At 42.2% G+C, this 22,662-nt stretch overlaps 1 protein-coding gene across 1 annotated transcript in view; it reads right to left on the minus strand.

Annotated features, from left to right (window-relative positions):
• Positions 1-2,935: 2,935 nt before the first annotated feature.
• Positions 2,936-22,662, minus strand: part of LOC138757576 (annexin A5-like) — a 65,085-nt gene continuing 45,358 nt past the window's right edge. The window contains 6 exon segments of the mRNA XM_069925157.1: positions 2,936-4,298; positions 7,905-7,991; positions 7,993-8,024; positions 10,683-10,745; positions 11,349-11,444; positions 20,216-20,309. Coding sequence (XP_069781258.1) covers positions 4,236-4,298; positions 7,905-7,991; positions 7,993-8,024; positions 10,683-10,745; positions 11,349-11,444; positions 20,216-20,309 — 435 coding nt within the window. The 3' untranslated portion in view covers positions 2,936-4,235.

Genomic DNA, 22,662 nt, shown 5'->3' on the forward strand with positions numbered 1-22,662 from the left:
ACATGCAATTAAAAAAAGTGGGTTCAGTACCATGTGGTTGGCCATATTGGGGTATGTGGTGGAGCATAGTTTCATTGCCCCAAAACCTGAGCACATGCGCCCCCTGCTGGAAGTTTCACTGATCCAGAACCCCAAGGTGTTAAAAAGATGCCTGATGTTCTTCTCATACTGTGCTCAGTGGAATCCCAACTACTTGGACAAAGCCCACCCCCCGGTAAAAACAACCACCTTTCCTCCTTCGGTGGAGGACTGTGAGACATTCAAGGGCATTAAAAGGGAGATTGCCAAGGCAGGCATGTATGACATTGATGAATCCATCCATTTTCAAGTAGAGAGTGATTCCTCCGACTTTGCCCTGGCTGTCACGCTGAACCAAGCAAGCAGGCCCAGAGCATTATTTTCCTGAATCCTCCAGGGCCCTGAACTCAGGTACTTGGCCACTGAGAAGGAGGCACAGGGTATAGTGGAAGCAGTGCACCACTGGAGGCACTATTTGGCTGGCAGACCCTTCACTCTGTTGAAGGACCAGAGACCTATCAATTTTATGCTTAACAATAAACAGAAGGGAAAAATCAAAAATAACAAGATTATGAGGAGGAGAATTGTAGCTTGATCAATGACCACACACAGACACAAAGTATGTGGCCAAAGGCTTTAATGTCCTGAAACCTCCAGCATACAACTACATGCTTCTAGCCTGGATCCAAGGCTGGAATTGAGGGAGGAGACTAGGGCTCTCAGCCTCTATAGGGAAACTACAGGGAGTTACCAGGTCGTAGGCAGGCCAGTCTGAGTAGTCCAGTGAGGTTCCCCGCCTGCATTACTGTGTTCCACCACAGTAGCCATACACAGATTGAGGCTACAAGAGCAGGTCAGAGGCTAGGAATTCTGTTGCTAGTAGCTCGTCTCCTAGTGCCAAAACTTTTCTGGCATCTACGAGATTCAAGTGATTGTGATTGAATACTCTTCACTTACCTACACAAGTTCAGCTTCAACAGCACTCTAGAATACCCATTAATGAGAGTGGCCCCCTGAGGGCTTTTCTTATGAGGCCCCCTTCTCCAAAGCAGTCAAGTTTTGGTTTCTTCAGTACTTCACTCCTACAGACTAGATGTCATTTATTATGCACAAGGTGAAAAGAAAACAAGGCTTTTACTTAAGTACGCTGTGGCCTCCAAGGGGACCATAGAGCCCTCATTGAGGATGAATCATCTAGAAGCTTGACACCATACAAGTCCTAGCAGCCTGCTTGACAGACATCCCACCCACAAGCACCGATGTGCAGTAACACCAGTACTCAGCAACTCACAGAGCTCCTTAGGCAAGACCTTCCAAACTCACACCCTCTGCCAGCCAAATAGTGGCAGCAAATGCACAGGAACACCATTGCCTCGAAGTTGCCCTTCAATTACAAATCATTCTGATTTGCAAATACATCACTGTTCCTTCACAGTGGCTGGGTCAAAATCCTGGAATTCCTTCCCCACCAACATCGTGGGTGCAACCATACCTCCATGACTGCATTGGGTCAAGGCTTCAGGTCATCAAGGGAAATTAGGGATGGGCAACTAAATTCAGCTCAGCCTCTGAAGCCCACATCCCTCGAATTAATCAAGTTTTTTAAAAATTACAGACCATTACTGTGCACATTTTGAAGAGCCAGTAAGATGGGAACATACTATTAGGTACAAATGTAGACCACACAACCTATACCACGTTGGGAAGAGTATCAGGTTTGGTGGGTTCAGAGAGGGGAGTCTGGACATGTGTTACAATCATAGGCAACTTTTTAAAACACATGGGAAACAAACATTAAATGGTACACAATTACTAATTCATGCAAGCAACGATACAGACATTCGCCTCAGACATCAGTCAGATTCTGACAACAGTAAACCTATATTCAACCCCACACACACCCTATAAAACAGGGGTTCTTACACACGCTCCCGGTTGCCTGATCAATACTTGTAATAGAGCTGCACCACTATTGATCTATCGCAATACTACAGCTCAACTTCAGTGTAGTGCACACCTTACCCGCGACACTTCCAGCGATGTCCACAGAAGCGATCTGGCATGAAGTGGTATCTGGGGCTTGGACCGCAAGGAAGAGAAATAATCTGCTGTGCAATGGTGTTATATACAATGCTGATCTGTGCTTCTAGCCAATAATAACCCTCGGTGATTTAAATTAGCCAACATCAAAGTATACATTAATAGGTGGCCAGAGTCCAAACTTGATTGACTTCCAAATAAGTTCCAGACGGGAGGACATGAAACCACCTGCAATACACACATTCCAGACAGGCTGGGAGGTCACATTTCCTCCACACACAACAACCTGGCAATTCTTTTTTCCAAACAGTGATCATGGTCCAGAACTCTCCATCTCACTGATTGAGGTGGTGGGGGCAGAAACCTTCATCACATTTAAGAATGAACTTGAACATTCATTTAAAGCTGTGTAAACCTCAAGGCTACAAGTGAAGAAATGGTATGTGGCATTGACCCAAATAGTTCTTGTTTTGACCCAAGGCAATGACCCTTTAATGAAGAACCATATTTGAGACATGCAGGAGTGGCCAACTTTTAAATTTAGACATACAGCACAGTAACCGGCCATTTTGGCCCACAAGTATGCACTGGGGGTGTGGGGGCACAGACTTGGGGGCTGAAAGGGCCTGTTATTATGCTGCATGTCTAAATTAAAAATTAAAAGGTTGGCCACCCCTGAAGTGCTACAGAGGCTCATTTATACAAATCATCCCCTACAAGTCCAGAACCTTGGTCACTCTTTTACAGAGATATCAAAATTATAATAATTTGCAACAAGTCAGGAGGAGACCAGATCGCCTTTCAGTATTCAACTGGATTGTTTCATGAGCCCATCTATTTGACAGAGGAATTAGATCCATAAAAGTAGACATTTCCATATTTTCCATTGCTTTATTTGTTAATGAATATGTTGCATATCAAAATCAACTAGTAGACAATACATGCTATTCTATAATGCAGCAGATTGATTCTGCTGTGTAAACTTTACACAACATGTTATAACAAAGGGATAAAGAGAATTACATTAATCTATTATATAGTCATTGAAACAATGTAATAGCACATGAAATAAGCTAAAAGCTTTGAAATGTTAAAAAAAACTAACAAAGGTTTACTTGTATGTTGCCCTATTATGAAGACTGACACCATATGCCAAACATATTATACCAACCCCAGAAATATATCCAATGGCCAAACAAATACAACAGGAATCAATGACAATGGATAGAAAAATGCTGGCTCAATTCTGAATATTAGTCTTAATTTGATATGTGCAATTCTTATCTCTCCAGGTTGATAATTAAAGACATTTTCCTTTGCACTTTTTTTTAAAAAGTTAGATTTGAGCATTAATGGCAAGCCAAGAATCATTGCCTATTCCCACCATCTCTTTATTAAATACCATTGCAAGAACAGATCAGCATTAACCACATTACTGTGCACTGAGAGTCACTGTAGGCCAGATGGACAAGGTTGACAAATTTCCTTCCATAAAAAGCATATTAATAAACCAGACAGATTTTTGTGCAAATCTGGTAGATTTATGGGTCTTTATGCTTAATTTATAATTTAAGGAATCAAATTTAAATTGGTATTTTTACTTTTTTTTTAATGTAGGCATACAACACAATAATAGGCCCTCTCGGCCCACACTACCCAATTACATCCAATTAATGTACAACCCCATACGTTTTATGAAGAGCAGGAGGAAACCCATACAGACATGGGAGAACATACAAATTCCTGACAAACAGCAATGGATTCAGACCTGGGTTGCTGGTCCTGTGTGAGAGCATTGCTGCCTAATTAATATCTCTCTATTACTAGCATAATAAAATGTAGCAGTTCCCCACCTCATATTGGAACTCAGTAACTTTATGGTATCTAGAGCAAGCTTTTAATTATTCATTCCCTTCTCCCTTTTCCTCCCCCCACCCCCAACCCCACAGAAATACTGGTAGCACAAATAAAAAAGCTTTTAAATTATTTGCTGTGTAGTTATTGGATTTGGTAGTAAATTTATTTGCAACAATAATGCTGCAAAAATCTAATAGGAACTCGATTAAGATTAGATACAATTAAATTGCAGCTTAGAAGACGTTAAAAATGTATTTGGTCAGCAATTAATAAGACAAAGCTTCATTTATTGTATGGAATTCATTACTTCAAGTGGAGCGTCAATCATCTTCACCACCACATATGCTTAGAAGGGCATTTCTGTAATCACCTGAAGTGTCACTCTGCAAAAGAAGAATTTGTTAATAGTTGTACATGCAAATAGTTGCATTTAGAAAATATTTCATCCTCTTCAGGATGTGGATAATATCTCATCTGGTCACATGGACAGCATGGTTGGCAGAGTGATTAGTGCAATGCCTTTACAGCACTAGTGAGTGGGAACAGGGTTCAAATCCTGTGCTGTCTACAAGAAGTTTGTATGTTCTCCCCGTGTCTGAGTGGGCTTTCCCCACGGGCTCCGGTTTCCTCCCACTTTTCAAAATGTACCAGGGTTGTTGGTTAATTGGGCAAGGCCGAATTAATTAGCCGAAATGGCCTGTTACCATGCTCCATGTCTAATTTTTTTTGACATACAGCTGGGTAACAGGCTTGCTCAGCCCATGGGTCTGTGGTGCCCAACTTATACCTTATTAACCTACACACCGGTACGTTTTGAACAGTGGGAGGAAACCGGAGCCTCCAGACACAGGGAGACCGTACAAACTGCTAACAAACAGCGCAGGATTCAAACCCCAGTCCCAATCACTGATGCTGTAAAGGCATTGTGCAAACTGCTATGCCAACCATGCTGCTTTGCTCATATGGGCCATGGCAAAGAACACAAAAAGTAGAGAAGGAGTAGTCTTTAGGCTCATCGAGCCTGTTCCATCATTCAATAACATCATGGCTGATCTGTCTATGGACTCAGATATTCTTGAGGCTGATTTATTTAGGTTCTAGTCAATAATTACCTTCTTTGAGGTTGTCATTCCCTGAGAATGTTGAACAACACAAACTAGTCCAAGACTGATTATTTTCCAACATATTATTCAAGATGCAAATTGTACTGAACACAGTTCACATCAACACACATTGCTAGTTCTAATGTCATGGTGGGTGAGTTATTAATGAAGTGTTTAGGCTCAGGACATTGCCCTGTGAGGCTTCCACATGACCATTTGCAGCTGATAGGACTGGCCTTCAACGACCACAATCAAGATTCTTTTTACAAGGGACAACTCCAGCCAGTTGAGATTTCCTCCTTAATTACCAACAACTTCAGTTTTGGTAGGGACCTTTGTCATTCTGTCAAATACCATCTTTCTTGTTGGAACAATCATCTTTATCTTGATAGTATTTGGCTTTTATCCAAGTTTGACCAGGCTGCACTGAGAGCCAAGTGGTCCTTTCACAACTCAACCAGAAACCAGACTTGATTAGTGACATTTAAGGTCTTGTCATCAGTTCACTAAATGTCTGAGAGCAGACTGCTGAGGCAGCACTTATCCAAATGAGATACATGTCACATTCAGCAAACAGGACATAATTAGGTGACTTTCCACATTGTCAGGTAGATTCCAGCATTACTAGGATACCTCAGGAAGAGCATCTCCACTTCTGGGGTACAAATCTTCATTAGCACCTCCAAAACTCTTCAAGGCACAATATATTCAGGCATCTAATTAAATAGCATTTGGTTTTTAAAAAAATGTCTGAATATCAACCAGCAATGGAATTTCCAAAGATTCTGGCTGTCAACAGGTGTAATCAATTCTGTGCTGCCATCTTCCATCAATGTTAATGGAGCCTTCTGTTAACTAATGAATTGTCTACTGCCATTTACAACTGGATACCCCTATCGGAACCATTCATTGGTTACTTAGGGAAGTTACAGTGAGCAGTTTCTGCTGTTTAACAACCAGAGCCAGAGTTTGTTTGATTGAATCTTCCCATTTGCATTTTCAAGATGTTGAAACAAGAGTTTGAAAGTGTTCAGATCAGAGGTATCAATACATTTCCAAAAGGAATCAAGTATTTGCTTTTCAGGTTGAATTGAGAGCAAGCTGGAAATGTACAGAAACTAAGGGTAGTGAATCCTCCTTTCAATCCAAAGTTATTCAGTGCTTATGCTGATCCAGTTTTCAAAGTCCATCAAAAATTGATGTTGGTCTTATTGCAAAAGACCTTTATTTTGCTGCTTTTTAATTTTTTTCCACTAAACTGTGCCATCTCCTCTCTCATGTTACACAATTTGGACACAAATTGTTCTATTTACGCATTGCAGCATTGTTTATCTACAGCATATTTAATGTTGAGGAAATCTTGTTGCACTTTTCCTCAGCTGAGATACCAGTAGTTTCTGTTAATGAGCTTACTTTTTCTCATTGCTTTGTGATTGGTCTTTTCACATTCAAATCAGTTGAAAAAAATTTATAGAAATCAAACATCCAAGTCTTAAAATGATGACTGCTACCCTGCCTCCAGTCAAGGAGGTCATGATAACATTGCCCTTCACTGGGTCCTGACACATTGAATCAAAGAAATCTAGCATGCTAAATTCCAAGGAAAACAATATTGTTTTATGTGCAGTTAATTCAAGGAACATTATTGGACAAGATCTTCCAAAGATACACTGGCAGCTCCTGCCAGAGGATGCAGCCTTTAGTCATTAGAAATGTGGACAGCCAGCATGACACCACATGTCAGAGTATAGCCCCTATATAGTGATCTAGACCAGCCATTTCAACAGGGACCATACAGACCTCCTGGCGCAATTAAGTAAAAGCCTAATTTTCTTTTTGCCTGCATAACAAATTTTTTTTAAAATATTGTTGGTAAGAGAGAAGAATTGAAGTAACCAAAACATTGACTGCTTCACAGGGATGGGGGTGCATAAACTTTGAGCAGAGTCCTGGGAGGGCTACAGCCAAATAAAGGTCAACAATGCCTGATCGACACAGAACTAATACGATTTGCTGAAACTATTCTACAGACCAGCAGGGGGCACAGTTACCTCAGTCTCTCTCTCTCTCTCTCTCTCTCTCTCTCTCTCTCTCTCCTCTCTCTCTCTCTCTCTACTCTCTCTCTCTCTCTCTCTCTCTCTCTCTCTCTCTCTCTCTCTCTCTCTCTCTCTCTCTCTCTCTCTCTCTTCTCTCTCTCTCTCTCTCTCTCATCTCTCTCTCTCTCTCTCTCTCTCTCTCTCTCTCTCCTCTCTCTCTCTCTCTCTCTCACAACATTGTTTTATTGTTTTGCAGTTATTTGGGGTCTTTTCACATCAAGGTGTCCTAATATATTTTACAATCAATTAAGCATCTTACAGAACACTGCTTTAATTTCCAAGTTATTCTGTATACAAGAATAAATTACTCCTTTCTCCTATCCTTCTCTTCCTGTTAATAATTTATTGTTGAATTTCACCCGTCTTTCGAGCTCCATCATGATTTGGATATTTTTGAAGTGTTATTTTTATTTTAAAATTCAGCATTACTTGACAATTCCATTTTCAGACCGGGGTACTGAATGTATCATTAAAGTCAATGTTATAATGAAAAGAAGTAGGCCCTTCAACTCACTACTACCACATCCATGCTGACCATTTTTGCCCTTTACATATTTAAGCATCTGATCAAAGCCTCAAACACAGCAATAGTCTTCAATTCCAGCACCTTCTCTAGCAGCATGTTCCAGATGTCAATGATTCTTTATTTAAAATATCTTTAAGGGCTCTTTAAATCTCCTCCTCTCACTTTTAAACATACTTTCACATCCACCATTAAGTTCATAATATATTATTAGGTGACTGATCAATTTTCTTTATTACAGGGTAACATTCTATTTTATTGTCATACCTTGATCATACTCTGGAGAGATTTTCCATAGTTTCTCTGGAATACTTTACGAATATCCAATAGATCAACTTCGCTCCTTGATATCATAAATCCTGATAAGTGTGTCATCATCTGTGCCCACTTCCCTTGTTTTAAAAAAAAACAGAAACCTCTCAAATACAACTACTTTCAACAAAATCAGATCTGGCAATGTTTTGAAATTTATGGAACATTCTCAATAAAAAGACTTCTAAAGATCAAGGTAAAATAATTAGCACACAATATAGTATTTGGATAGTAAAATTAACTACAGAGCCAACACTCCAGCAAGTCTGAGCCTGATAATATAAGCTTCCTTTTGATTTATGCTCTACTGGAAAATACCTGCCAATTGGAAACTATACTTGCCAAAATGTGCACACTCATGTCAAGCATTTTAACTAATAGCTACATTCCCTGGTAAAGGTATCATCACAAAACTTGTTAAAAAAATAGCTATAGTTCTGCACTGAACTTCCAAAAGCATCAGGATATTTAGAACTTCCAAGAGAAAGTCCAAAACTTTCTGACACATTCCAACAGAAATTTCCTGGCTCTACTCATACAGAACCAGATTAGATCTGGAAGCAGGAACAATAATCAATTCATTTCATGGAGAAGAACAACTACAAAGGAGAAGGATAAATAAAAAACAATTATATTTATTGAATGAATAGGATTTGTTTTAATTGTTTAAAGGTTTGTGTTTAATTACAATTTAAAACAACTACATTTTTGTAAATAGATTATTATTTTTAAAATACATATGCCAGGGGGTTTCTGTTACATTTAAAGTTCTTGACATCTGGAAGAACGATGGAATACCAGACAACAAAAGGTCAAAGATCTTTCAGAAATTTAATAGGTAGGGGCTAATGTTGCATCCATTTAACCAGACTGCAATATTTTGCCTTAAAATTTTGGCTGCGACATTTTCAGGCAAGAAGAAATACAAATAAATTTCTGGCTCTTTTCACCTCTACAAAGTCCCTTCTTGAAAGTTTCTAGATACAGGTTAGACAATTTAAATACAATGAGCTGAAATTATAAAATAAGAACGTGAATTACGGATATGATTTACAGTTTGTGTTTTTGTTGCATTGAATGTTTTATTAATTCTATATTATTATCCATATCATCTTATTGAATTATATTTTCTGTACATGTTCTATATTAAATTAATAAAAATATTTTAAAAAGAAAGAAAAACACAAAAATGTTGGAAGAACTCAGCAGATATTAGAGTGTCCATAGGAAGTAAAGGTAGAAAATCAAAGTTTTTGGCCTATAATCTTTACCTTCTATGGATGCTGTGCAGTGAACTGGGATTCACTGGTAGGGTGTTGTGCTGATGGCTGGCCCTGCTTCCTGGATCTGCCCCCATCTGCTCACATATAACCCTGCTTTCCTGCCTAAACCCAGAACCCTTCTGAAGACTACTGTGAGACCCTACCCATTGTTATAAGGTAATAAAAGCGTTTGTTCTCCCTCCAGTCATGAGAGCTTTTATTCACGTTACACGACCTGCTGTGTTCCTTCTGCATTTTTATTTGTTTTTCCACGCAGAAAACACTAGGGTCGGGATTAACCCAGGAGCTGAAAGGCAGAAGCACAAGCTGTTGTGCTGACTTACTTACCTAATGGTTTATGGTCAGAGATAAGATGAATGTCGAAGACAACCTTTTACTTCCTTCAGAAAATTTTCAGGAAGTCTATAATCTCATAATTCCATTCCTCTCCACCACCTCCCCCCCCCCAAAAAAAAAAACCCACTTAATGATATTTATTCCAAAATAAATGACAACGGTCACTTTCCTTTTATCAGAGAGGATTAAACACAAGCAAGTATCAAGGTGAATGCTGGCACCATTAGCACAAAAGAGTATTTTTGGGGTATGGATCAACAATTTATTCCTCCAGACCAATATTTGATGACCAAGTTTTTAAAAAATATATAAATAGAAATACATATTGACTTCAAATACACCTTTGTTCTGCTTAATTTCACTTATTACCTTCTTTTGTAAAGGTCAAAAGTGAGCAACTGATCAAGAATCAGTATTTACAAACTGCTTTCTTGATGTTACTTTTATCTTTTTAGACTATGTTAGGTCTGCTTTGTTCGAGAATGAGTGAGTCAGACACCAGACTGAGTCGAAATCAAGGTTCTTTATTACCGGATTGTAACACTTGCAACTAACAGTGTTAGTTGGAGAAGCCGCATTCTCCTGATATCAGCAAGTGGTGTTTTTTTATACCTCAGGACACACACTTAGTAAATTATCATACCATTACACTGTCCAATGAATAACTCTCTGTTAGTCTGCTGCTCATCAGCTTGTTATTGCCACACTTATCTTGAGCATACAAGGTCACACCTGCATCCTGTTACTCCTTAGTACTGGGTGATTCCTTCTCCGGTCCCATCTCATGATGTTTTTACCTTACAACTAGGGCACTGAATGTATCATTAGAGTTAACATTATAATGGCCTTCAACCCAGCACGTCCATGCTGACCATTTTTGTAATCCAGACTAACTATGCTTTACCTAGTTAAGTGTCTGATCATAGCCTCAAACAATAGTAAAAGTCTTCACTTCCTGACAGCAGGTTCCAAAGCATATTAAAAAAATTTACACTCCCTCCATAGCAACTTGCATTTTCATTTATCTCAAGGAAATAGGTACAAAACTGAATATTGTTTATATTTAAAAAACCTTTAATAGCTCAATCTCAAATAAATGAATTAATCAGTCAACAGACCTTCATAGCATTGTAGAGCATTTCTGCAAAATACTCAGGAACACCTCTTATACACTTCACTGAAATAGAAGACAAAAGCACAATTTGTGTGTATATTATTACTGTCATTTCCTCTCCTCTACCCACAAAGGCCAACTAATTTAAAAGTGCACCCACAATGGGTACACAAGAATTAGATTTCCATTAACTAATATGAACAATTATTGATAATAGCTCATCAATCCAGTTGGCCATAGTTGAGGTAACTAGTGTAGAAACATTGATAGTGAAATAAAGACAGTTAAACACAAGGATTAGAAATATACATTGGTTTAAAAATGGGCAGCACAGTTAGTACAGCAGTTAGTGCAATGCTATTATAGCGACAGCAAATTGGGTTCGAAACCGGCACTGTCAGTAAGGAGTTTGTATTATCTCCCGGTGACTTATGTGGGTTTCTTCAAAGAGCTCAGGTTTCCTCCCACCCTCCAAAAAAGTATAAGGTTTGTAGGTTAATTGGTATATTTGGGCACCACATGGTCATGAAGCAGAAGGGCCTGTTACCTTTCTGCTTATCTGATTTTTTTTATATGTTGGAAGTGGTTACTGTAGTGTATAAATCAGTGGAATTGAATGGCCTGGTTACACACTATTGTACAACAGTACAAGCTCTTACTGCTTACCAACTGCTAGCAAGGCACTCCTCAGATTTCCAGATGTCTCAGAAGCAATGCTTTCTTCTATTTGGTAGCCCGAGATTTTCATATACTCTGCAAAAACTAAGAAATCACATTAAAACAGCTATAATTTCAAACAATTAAAGAATAGCACTTTCTTTCAGGAATACAAAAACACCTGCATATTTGAAACTTAAAACTTTTAAGCTGTTTTTAAACTTGGCAGGTGAAGCACATAAACTTTCACCAATTCATCTGTGAAGGCAAACAGATGATCAATATTTCAGGTTGAGATCCTGCATCAGGACAGGGCAGACTAGTGATTAAGATGGTCTTGCAACATTCACAGAATATGCTTCTTATATTCTCTGATGTCTATGATCCCCAATCCCAAAAAGAGCAATTGCAACAAAGATTGGAAACATCATGTGCAAGTAAATTCACTTTCCTTAGGACAGTGCAGCATAAGAATAGCATAAGAATAGGCCTTTTAACCAATGTTACCTGACAAATTTTAACTCATCCCATCTGTCAACACAGTCCATTTTTTTTCCCATTCCCTTCCTGTTTATATGCCTCCTTACTGTTCCCACAGTATCTGCTTCCACCACTTCACCTGGCTACATATTCCAGGCACCTACCAATTTGTGTAAAAGAAAAAAAATGTCTGAAATCTCCTTTAAACTTTCCACTCTCACCTTCAACTCATGCCTGCTACCATTTAACATTTCCACTCTGGAACAGTCCTTTGAACATCTATGCCTCTCGTAGTTTTAGATATTTGTATCAGTGTGATACAGACTGCTCAAACTACAGGGGAATTACGCTGCTCTCCATTGCAGGCAAAATCTTCGCTAGGATTCTCCTAAATAGAATAATACCTAGTGTCGCTGAGAATATTCTCCCAGAATCACAGTGCGGCTTTCGCGCAAACAGAGGAACCACTGACATGGTCTTTGCCCTCAGACAGCTCCAAGAAAAGTGCAGAGAACAAAACAAAGGACTCTACATCACCTTTGTTGACCTCACCAAAGCCTTCGACACCGTGAGCAGGAAACGCTTTGGCAAATACTAGAGCGCATCGGATGCCCCCCAAAGTTCCTCAACGTGATTATCCAACTGCACGAAAACCAACAAGGTCGGGTCAGATACAGCAATGAGCTCTCTGAACCCTTCTCCATTAACAATGGCGTGAAGCAAGGCTGCGTTCTCACACCAACCCTCTTTTTCAATCTTCTTCAGCATGATGCTGAACCAAGCCATGAAAGACCTCAACAATGAAGACTCTGTTTACATCTGGTACCGCACGGATGGCAGTCTCTTCAATCTGAGGCGCCTGCAAGCTCACACCAAGACACAAGAGAAACTTGTCCGTGAACTACTCTTTGCAGATGATGCCACTTTAGTTGCCCATTCAGAGCCAGCTCTTCAGCGCTTGACGTCCTGTTTTGCAGAAACTGCCAAAATGTTTGGCCTGGAAGTCAGCCTGAAGAAAACTGAGGTCCTCCATCAGCCAGCTCCCCACCATGACTACCAGCCCCCCCACATCTCCATCGGGCACACAAAACTCAAATCGGTCAACCAGTTACCTATCTCGGCTGCACCATTCATCAGATGCAAGGATCGACAACGAGATATGACAACAGACTCGCCAAGGCAAATAGCGCCTTTGGAAGGCTACACAAAAGAGTCTGGGAAAACAACCCAACTGAAAAACCGCACAAAGATAAGCGTATACAGAGCCGTTGTCATACCCACACTCCTGTTCGGCTCCAAATCATGGGTCCTCTACCGGCATCACCTACGGCTCCTAGAACGCTTCCACCAGCGTTGTCTCCACTCCATCCTCAACATTCATTGGAGCGCTTTCATTCCCTAACGTCGAAGTACTCGAGATGTCAGAGGTCGACAGCATCGAGTCCATGCTGCTGAAGATCCAGCTGCGCTGGGTGGGTCACGGCTCCAGAATGGAGGACCATCGCCTTCCCAAGATCGTGTTATATGGCGAGCTCTCCACTGGCCACCGTGACAGAGGTGCACCAAAGAGGTACAAGGTCTGCCTAAAGAAATCTCTTGGTGCCTGCCACATTGACCACCGCCAGTGGGGCTTATATCGCCTCAAACCGTGCATCTTGGCACCATCACAGTTCGGCGGGCAGCAACCTCCTTTGAAGAAGGACCGCAGAGCCCACCTCACTGACAAAAGCCAAAGGAGAAAAACCCAACACCCAACCCGAACCAACCAATTTTCCCCTGCAACCGCTGCAACCGTGTCTGCCTGTCCTGCATCGGACTTGTCAGCCACAAACGAGCCTGCAGCTGATGTGGACATTTACCCCTCCATAATCAGTGTGATAGTACAGACCTATCACCAATGTATATAGATACAGTATCTAGAGTGTAATGACTGTGCTTACAGCGATTGGCTGAGAGCTTAGCCACGCCTACTGTCTGGGCCTTAAAGGGTTGTGTCCCTAGCCAGTCGGATCATTCCGGACTGGTCGGCCACCTGTGAAGAGCTCCTGTCTTTTGCTAATAAAACCTTGGTTTGGATCAACAAGTCTTTGGTTCTTTCGACAAGCTCTACAATTTTATTAGCAAAAATAATTTTTTTTTAAAAAAGGGATGGAGCATCTGACTCGGCTAGAAAAACTTGACATCGACCCACAGTCAGCTACAGCCTTCAAAGCGTTTAGGTTCTGGCTGATGAACTTTGAAAAGTTCCTAACGCTCATTGACGTGGAGGAGGATAACCAGTGTCTAACAGCATTGCTGTCTATGGTGTCCTTGAGAGTCTACGAGAACATCCAGGATGAGCCACTTACACCGCAGCCATAAAGGTACTGAAAGAACTGTACGATCAACCAATGAACAGAGTTCATGCCCGGCTCGTGCTTGCATTGAGGAAGCAACAGCCCGGCGAGTTCCAGCAGGGCATATTTACAAGTAGTAAAGGCGTTGGGCAAGGACTGTAACTGTGTGGACAAAACTGCTGCCGAGATCACAAACGATCTCGTCCGGGATACCTATGTGGCCGGGCTCCGATCGAACGAAGTGAGGCTGCGCTTGCTCGAGCAAGGGGTAGAAAAACTAGAGTACGTGGCCTGTATTGCAATCACAATGGAGGATGCAGCCTTAAAGTCAAACAAGTTTTCTAGGACTGGACCCCACGTTCTGATGTGAGTAGAGTGCCCTTCTACCCTACCACCCCCCGAGATACTGACGGCCTGTCGGCTGCTGCTACACTGCCCCCTGCGAACCCAAATGTTATTTCTGTGGGAGGGACAAGCACAGCAGGTCCCAGTGCCCAGCAAGAAAAGCCAGGTGCCAGAAGTGCCTTAAAAAGGGCCACTTTGCTGCAGTCTGTAGGTCTAAAATGGCCCGCCGGCAAACACAGTGCTTTGTGTGAAGCCCAAACGCCACTATCCCATCAAACACTTCTTCCCCAGAGCTCTCGTCCAATGAGAGCGAGGGCTCCCCTGCACGGCAACGCCTGACATCACGGAGACGCCGAACCCGGAAGGGGCAGCCCACCCTCGCAACCATGATATTGGCCCACCTCTCGCCCACGTGCAGAACACTCGACCCAGCCTCGGCACCAACTGTAGAGCCCGCTATTGCCACTGCCACAGCCACCCCCGGGGCCGACGACGCCGCTGCCGCTGCCACCGAAACAGCCACAGCCACCCCCGAAGATGATGCTACTGCTACCACTGCCCGCTCCCCTGCTGCTGCTGCCCACGCTGCCACCGGTGCGGCCACCGCGACCGACTGGGGACCCGCAGCGGCCAACCAGGTACTCGCCCTAGTGTCCATCGCTGATGACCACTGAGGCCCGACTGCCGCGACCGATGACCTACCCACCGCCAACCGCGAGCAACAAACCCCACTACTTACCATTCATCCGCCGACGCCGCCACAACACCACCTCCGGGAGTACCTGCAACCTGCTTCTCCAGTGCTGACTGCGTCTGTGACGTCATCCCATTGCATGACGTCAACACGCAGAACTCCCCTGTCAACAGGATCAGTGGCTGCTTCTATCACACTAAATCAGCAATGCTCTCATCCCCTCACTAAAGCAATGGATCTGATTAAAGTGCATGGACACTACACCAATTACTTATTTAACTCTGGGTCAACTGACAGTTTTATCCGGCCAGATCTGGCCCTCCGTTGCGGATTTGACATTATCCCCACTGCCCAGAGGATCTCATTAGCGACGAGGTCGCACTCGACCAGGATAAAGGGGTATTGCATCACCATGTTGGAAGTACAGGGGGTAACGGTCACCCACTTCAAATTATTCATCCTTCCCCAATTGTGCGCCCCAGCGTTGCTGGGATTAGACTTCCAGTGTCAGTTTCGAATGGTGTCCCTACACTTTGGGAGACCCCATGCCCCCATCTCGGTCTGCCATCGCCCCACCCCTGAAGCACCCGAGCAACCCGTCCCCGTGCCCCAGGGCCACTCCTGCGGCCTTTCCACACTCCGGATTACCCCGCCAGCACGCTTCACAAACCTCACCCCTGGCTGGAAGCCTGTGGCCACCAAAAGTTGGCAATATAGTTACAAAAACAGGCAATTCATTAGGAGTGAGGTGCGTAGATTGCTGGATGAGGGCATCATCGAACCCAGTTCAAGTCCCTGGAGAGCCCAGGTGGTGGTTGTCAAGAACAGGGAAAAGCTACGGATGGTGGTCGACTAGAGCCAGACGATTAACCGCTTCATGCTCCTGGATGCGTAACCCCTGGCACGCATCACGGCTGTCTTGAACCAGATCGCCCAATACCGCATATTCTCCACCATTGACCTATATTCGGCCTACCACCAGCTCCTGATCCGCTGTGAGGACCGACCATTCACGGCCTTCGAAGTGAATGGGCGGCTGCATCAATTTCTCAGGGTACCATTCGGGGTCACGAATGGTGTCGCGGTCTTCCAGCTGGAAATGGACCAGATGGTGGACCAGAACGGGCTAACTGCTACCTTCCCGTATCTGGACAATGTCACCATCTGCGGCCACGACACTCAGGACCATGACGCCAACCTAGACAAATTTCTTCAAACTGCCGGTCGGCTGAACCTGACCTACAATTCTTCCGGACCACACAACTCACGATTCTAGGTTGCGTGGTGGAGAACGGGGTAGTGATGCCAGATCCTGACTGCATGCGTCCCCTAATGGACTTACCCCACCCCCCATACCCAGAAAGCGCTCAAACGCTGCCTGGGCTTTTCTCATATTACGCCCAATGGGTTCCACACTACACCGACAAGGCGTGTCCTCTTATCAAGACCACCTCCTTTCCCTCTCGACCGAAGCCAAAGCGGCTTTCGATTGAATCAAATCCGACATCGCCGCTGCACTGCTGCACGCGATCGATGAGTCTGTCCCATTTCAAGTCTTCGCCCTGGCAGCCACCTTGAACCAGGCCGGTTGGCCTGTAGCCTTCTTCTCCAGAACCCTCCAGGGTCCAGAGAGTAGACACTCCTTGGTCGAGAAGGAGGCCCAGGCCATAGTTGAAGCGGTGCGTTGTTGGAGACATTACCTCGCTGGGAGGCGCTTTACACTGTTGACTGATCAACGGGCGGTCTCCTTCATGTTCAGCAACACCCTTCAGCCCTTCCACCCCAGGGTCAATTCTCCAAGAAGGGATGAATGTGATAGTACAGAACTATCACCAATGTATATAGTTACAGTATCTAGAGTATGTATGTAATGACTGTGCTTACAACAATTGGCTGAGAATTTAGCCATGCCTACTGTCTGGGCCTTAAAGGGTTGTGTCCCTAGCCAGGTCGGATCATTCCGGACTGGTCGGCCACCTGTGAAGAGCTCCTGTCTTTTACTAATAAAAGCCTTGGTTTGGATCAACAAGTCTTTGGTTCTTTCGACGAGCTCTACAATCAGTTTACCCTATTCTACTTTAACAAACTTTTTTGATCATCCATCTCAATCAGTTATGTGGCTTAGCATCACTTTTTCCAGCTCAGCTAAATGCACCAAATAAATTAAAGTTGTAGGGCTTCACCTGTTGCATAAATGGTACCAATACCACAATGACATCTTAAATTTAAACAGCACAGTAACAGAACCTGTGCCACCCAATTAACCTACAACCCCTGGTACATTTTAAAGGATGGGAGGAAAGTGGAGCACCCGGAAAAAACACACGTGGACATGAGAAGAACATACAAACTCTTTACAGACAGCATGGGATTCAAAACCTGGCCCCGATTGCTGGTGGTGTAACAGCATTGTGCCAACTGCTATTTCTTTCTTTGGCTTGGCTTCGCGGACGAAGATTTATGGAGGGGGTAAAAAGTCCACGTCAGCTGCAGGCTCGTTTGTGGCTGACAAGTCCGATGCGGGACAGGCAGACACGATTGCAGCGGTTGCAAGGGAAAATTGGTTGGTTGGGGTTGGGTGTTGGGTTTTTCCTCCTTTGCTTTTTGTTCGTGAGGTGGGCTCTGCGGACCGCAGACCGAAGACCAACTGCTATACTACCCTACAAAATACATAGAAAGCAAATGGGCTCATCCCAACGTACTAATATGAGACATTATTCTCTCAAAACAAAACTCAGCTCTAGATGTGAATGAGAAAGTTTTCAATCAACGATAAATTTAGTTCTTAGAAATGTAATTATTATCATGTAAATTATTTTAAAGGTTGCTTTCACATTGTTATTGGTTTAGTATTTTCTTGTTTTGTGGAAGACTCAAGTGTGTGGTGTTGCACAAAAGAGGGGAGATTCAGAGTGCATCTGACAAAGGAAAGAGAAGATTTGCATGCCACCACAATATTGTCAGCAAAGGTCAACTCCAACACAAAGTACAAGTTTGCTGATAACATCACCATTGTTTGCCAAATAATAGGTAACGATGATTTAAAATCCAAGATTGGAAATTGAAAATATGGTTGGATGATGCAAAACAACAATCTTGCTCTCAATGTCAGCAAGACCAAGAAAGCCAGTGAAGAGGCTTGGTGTCTTCACATTCCTGAGTCTTCATATAATCACTGGGCCTCTCCTGGTACCATACCAGCACATCGAAAGAAGTTTGAAGAGATTTGGTATGTTGTTGAATATTCTAATCAGATTTCCACAACTGGTTGCAACACAGCATAGTTCGAAAATTCAAATGCTCAGGAATGCAGAATGCTGGAGGAAGAGGTAGACACATCCTGTCCGTCAAAGATATCTATTCTAGGTCCTGCCTCTAGATGGTAGTCATCATCATAAAAGACTTCCATCTTGCTATTACATGCTCAATTCTTTCTAAAGGTACAGAAGCCATTAAAAGCTGAGCACTCAAAGGCAAACAACTCAATTGCTGAGTGAACAAGGTTTTGCCACTAGCTGCAAGTTTGATATCAGGAATAGAACTCTACAGCACAGTACAGGCCCTTTAGCCCTTGATGTTGTGCCAACCCATATATTCTTTTAAAAAAAGTACTAAACCCTCCCTACTCCATGACCCTCTATTTTTCTTCCATCCATGTGCATGTCTCAGAGTCTCTTAAATCTCCTTAATGTTTCAGCCTCCACTATCATCCCTGGCAAGGCATTTCAAGCACCCACAACTTTCTTCGTAAAAAAAAAAACTGACTCCCGAATGTCTCCCCTAAATGTCCCTCCCTTCACTTTGTGCACATATTCTCTGGTGTTTGCTATTCCTGCCCTGGGAAACAGGCATTGGATGTCCACCCTATCTATGCCTGTTATAATCTGTAGACCTCTATTAAGTCTCCCTTCATCCTTCTACACTCTAAAGAGAAAAGTCCCAACTCTGCTTACATCACCTCACACATCCCAATTGAAATGCATCTGCCACTTCTCCACCCTACTCTGCATCCTGTCTATATCTTCTTGTAACCTTCAACAACCTTCAGCTCCATCACAACTCCTCCAATCTTTGTATCATCTGCAAACCTACTGACCTATCCTTCTGCCTCTTCATCCAGGTCATTTATAAAAAATCACAAAGAGCAGGGGTCCTAGAACAGATCCTTTCAGTACTGACCTCCAGGCAGAATAGTTTCCTTCCACTTCTATTCTCGGCTTTCTACCTTGTAAGCCAATCTTTTATCCACGCAGCCAACATTCCATGATCCCATGCCTCATAACATTCTGAATGAATGAAATGGAATATTCTCTAGTGTCCCAAAAGATTGTAGGTCTAACAAAACACAGGAAGTTCAAGACAAACCAGAAATCATTATTTGACTACCAATGTAATATTCACATCCTTCACCTGTACACAGCAGCTGCAACATATACTATGAACACAGCCACTCACACATCAACCTTCTACCACCTGAAAGGTAATCACATTCCCCAAATGTCACACCATCCTGACTTGGAAGCAGCCCTCTTTTCCCTGACCATCACTAGACTCAGTCTGAACTCCCTCTCAACAGCATTTTACAAGAACCGTCACCACAAAAGTTCTTCTTCAGGGGATGTCAGTCATGGAAAATTAATGCTGGCTTGTCAACAAAAAAACATCCTGTAAAATGACAAAGAAAAAAAAAAATCACAAATGCAAGGTTTTAACTATTTATCTCCCATTAATGTGCAAGAAAAAAAAATACGACTTTCTCCAGTTGTACCAGGCCTGTAAAGTTAATAGGTGCTGAACAGTCTCCCAGCTCAAGTACAGCATGCACAGAATGTTGATAATGAAAGTAGGGAGAAAGGAGAGAAATAAAGTAAAATAAGGAAAGCACATTGTAGGATTTAGCATTACAAGTTTTAAATTCCACCCCCCCATTCTTTATTTTGTGTCATGAGATTCAATGTATTGCATGACCCACCAGTTATAATCCATACACAAGCAACTAAAGCAAAGGCAGCTGTACAAACCTCGTCGAAGATGATGAACACTTTTACTCCCTATGATGGAGAGGAACATCGACTCATCAGTACCACATTTCAGTTCTCCTGCTTGAAACAGTTCCTTTTGAGGAGAAACAAGAGAAAAAGATAGAATTAAACCAAAAGAAAATATAATTCAACACTTTGGACATTGGGGGCGTGGCCATGTGAAGGACTTAGACATGTTTTGGTTGAGATCTCCATGAAGTGTACTAAATAGACAGTCAAAACTTGAAAATTCAAGATTTTATCAAAGATGGATAAAACTAACATGAAGAAGCCAAGGCAGCTGAAAACAAAGATTGAAGAAGCTCCTATTCAACCAGTAACCTCAGGTGAAAGTCCAAAAAGAAACGGTACATAAATGGTGAAGGGACTGGCAGAGCCAGGTAAAACTAGGGAGTTGGGTCAAGAATTGAGCATCATCCTGGGAAAAAAAAGAATTTCAGTAAACAATTCATAAGTGTTGAAACGGTGATATGAGAGATAACCAAAACAAAATAGATTGTTGAAGGTCTGATAGAGAGAATGGGTTGAGCAGAGTTTGAATTGACAAAAATGCATGAAAAACTTGAGGTTTTGAGAAAAAAAAGCCAAAGAATGGGAGTCAAATAAACAAGGACTGCTTGTCAAAATTGACCACATGGAGAACTTTAGTCAACAGAACAATGTAGGGGGGATGCCAAGTGATGGCGTGGGGTTAGATTTGAAATCCCTTCTCTCGCCATACAAGTTTTTTTTACAAAAGTTTAAAAGGCTGGTGATTAAAAGAAAATAGAAAGAAAAGCTGTTGGAAGGCCTACAGAACAATACAGAATGTCACCTAAAAAGGGTAAAATGGTTACTCTCTTTCAAGAACTTAAACAAGAAAATGAAACAGATAAAGAGAGCCCTACCTTGAAGAAGGATCCTATAGCTGTCCAGAAGGTAGGAGCCCATGAGGATAAGCCTGGAGCTGGGGAGACCTTGGACATTGCTGTGCAGTATATCCAACAATGGTCACCTGCCATGGGAGGAGAAATGACTCTGCATATGCGCGACTCCTTGCGGATGTGCAGAGCACAGAAAAAAATGGAGGAAATTTTTAAAAAGGCTCAAGAACCCTCCACTCCAATGATCAAGTAGAAGAACAGGAAGAAGAAGAAGAAGAAAAAACATGTAGAACAAAGAGTCTTGACTAAAAAACAAGAGAAAATAAAAGAGACGTATATCTACAATATCTACAACAGAAATAGAAATGAAGAAATATATGGATACTTTTCAGCAATGTCTGGTGCAATTGACAATGGAAGTTAAAAAAAAATGTAATGAGAGTATATTTGAAAATCTTCTTTCTTTGGCTTGGCTTCGCGGACGAAGATTTATGGAGGGGGTAAAAAGTCCACGTCAGCTGCAGGCTCGTTTGTGGCTGACAAGTCCGATGCGGGACAGGCAGACACGATTGCAGCGGTTGCAAGGGAAAATTGGTTGGTTGGGGTTGGGTGTTGGGTTTTTCCTCCTTTGCCTTTTGTCAGTGAGGTGGGCTCTGCGGTCTTCTTCAAAGGAGGTTGCTGCCCGCCAAACTGTGAGGCGCCAAGATGCACGGTTTGAGGCGTTATCAGCCCACTGGCGGTGGGTTTTGCAAAAACGGTGGAAAAAAATTTTGTCGTAAATGGATAAAAAATTTGTAGTAGTGGAAGAAAAAAATTAAAAGGAATGAATTTGAAATTCAAGATGTTAAAGAACAAAGTTCAAGCAGAAGTAGCCGCAACAAAAGAGCAACTAACTCAAAAAATTGATATGTTAGCAAGTTTCAGTAGAAGAAACAACATAAAAATTGTTGGATTTAAAGAAGCTGATGAAGGATAAGACGTTGGATTCTGCAATCTTTGGGGGTAAATGAATTTCAAGGAGATATCGAGATTGAAAGAGCCCATAAAAGCGTTATGACAAAATCCATAGCCAGAACAAAAACCATGTTTGGTACTGGTCAGGTGACTTTGTTACAAAGTGAGGGAGAAGATCTTGGAACTGGCAGCGAAACAAGCGAAAGACAATCACCATTAATTTACAATGGAAATAAGATCTTCTTTTACCCTGATATAAGTTTTGATTTGTTGAAAAAAAGGAATTCAATGCTGTTAAAAATGTGCTATGGAAAAAAGGTTATACTTTCATTTTAAGGTATCTGGCAGTATTGAATTTTTGTTCCTGAAGGAAAAAAGAGATTTTTTTTGGAATCAAGTGCAGCAAAAGTGTTTGCAGATTCATTGCCTGAGAAAAAAAAAAAACAAGAAACGAGAACTGGGGGATGTCAGAAATGAAAGAGGATGTATAAAGATTTCAGCTGAGGATATAAAGAAAAGATATGTTTTGAGAGCAAAAGAGTATCAGAGAGGAAAGTTCTTACCCAATAGATCTAGGGAAAAATAAATAAATTGGAAAGTGGTAGAGAC

The sequence above is a fragment of the Narcine bancroftii genome, chromosome 3 (assembly GCF_036971445.1).
Source record: "Narcine bancroftii isolate sNarBan1 chromosome 3, sNarBan1.hap1, whole genome shotgun sequence".
Lineage (NCBI taxonomy): Eukaryota > Metazoa > Chordata > Chondrichthyes > Torpediniformes > Narcinidae > Narcine > Narcine bancroftii.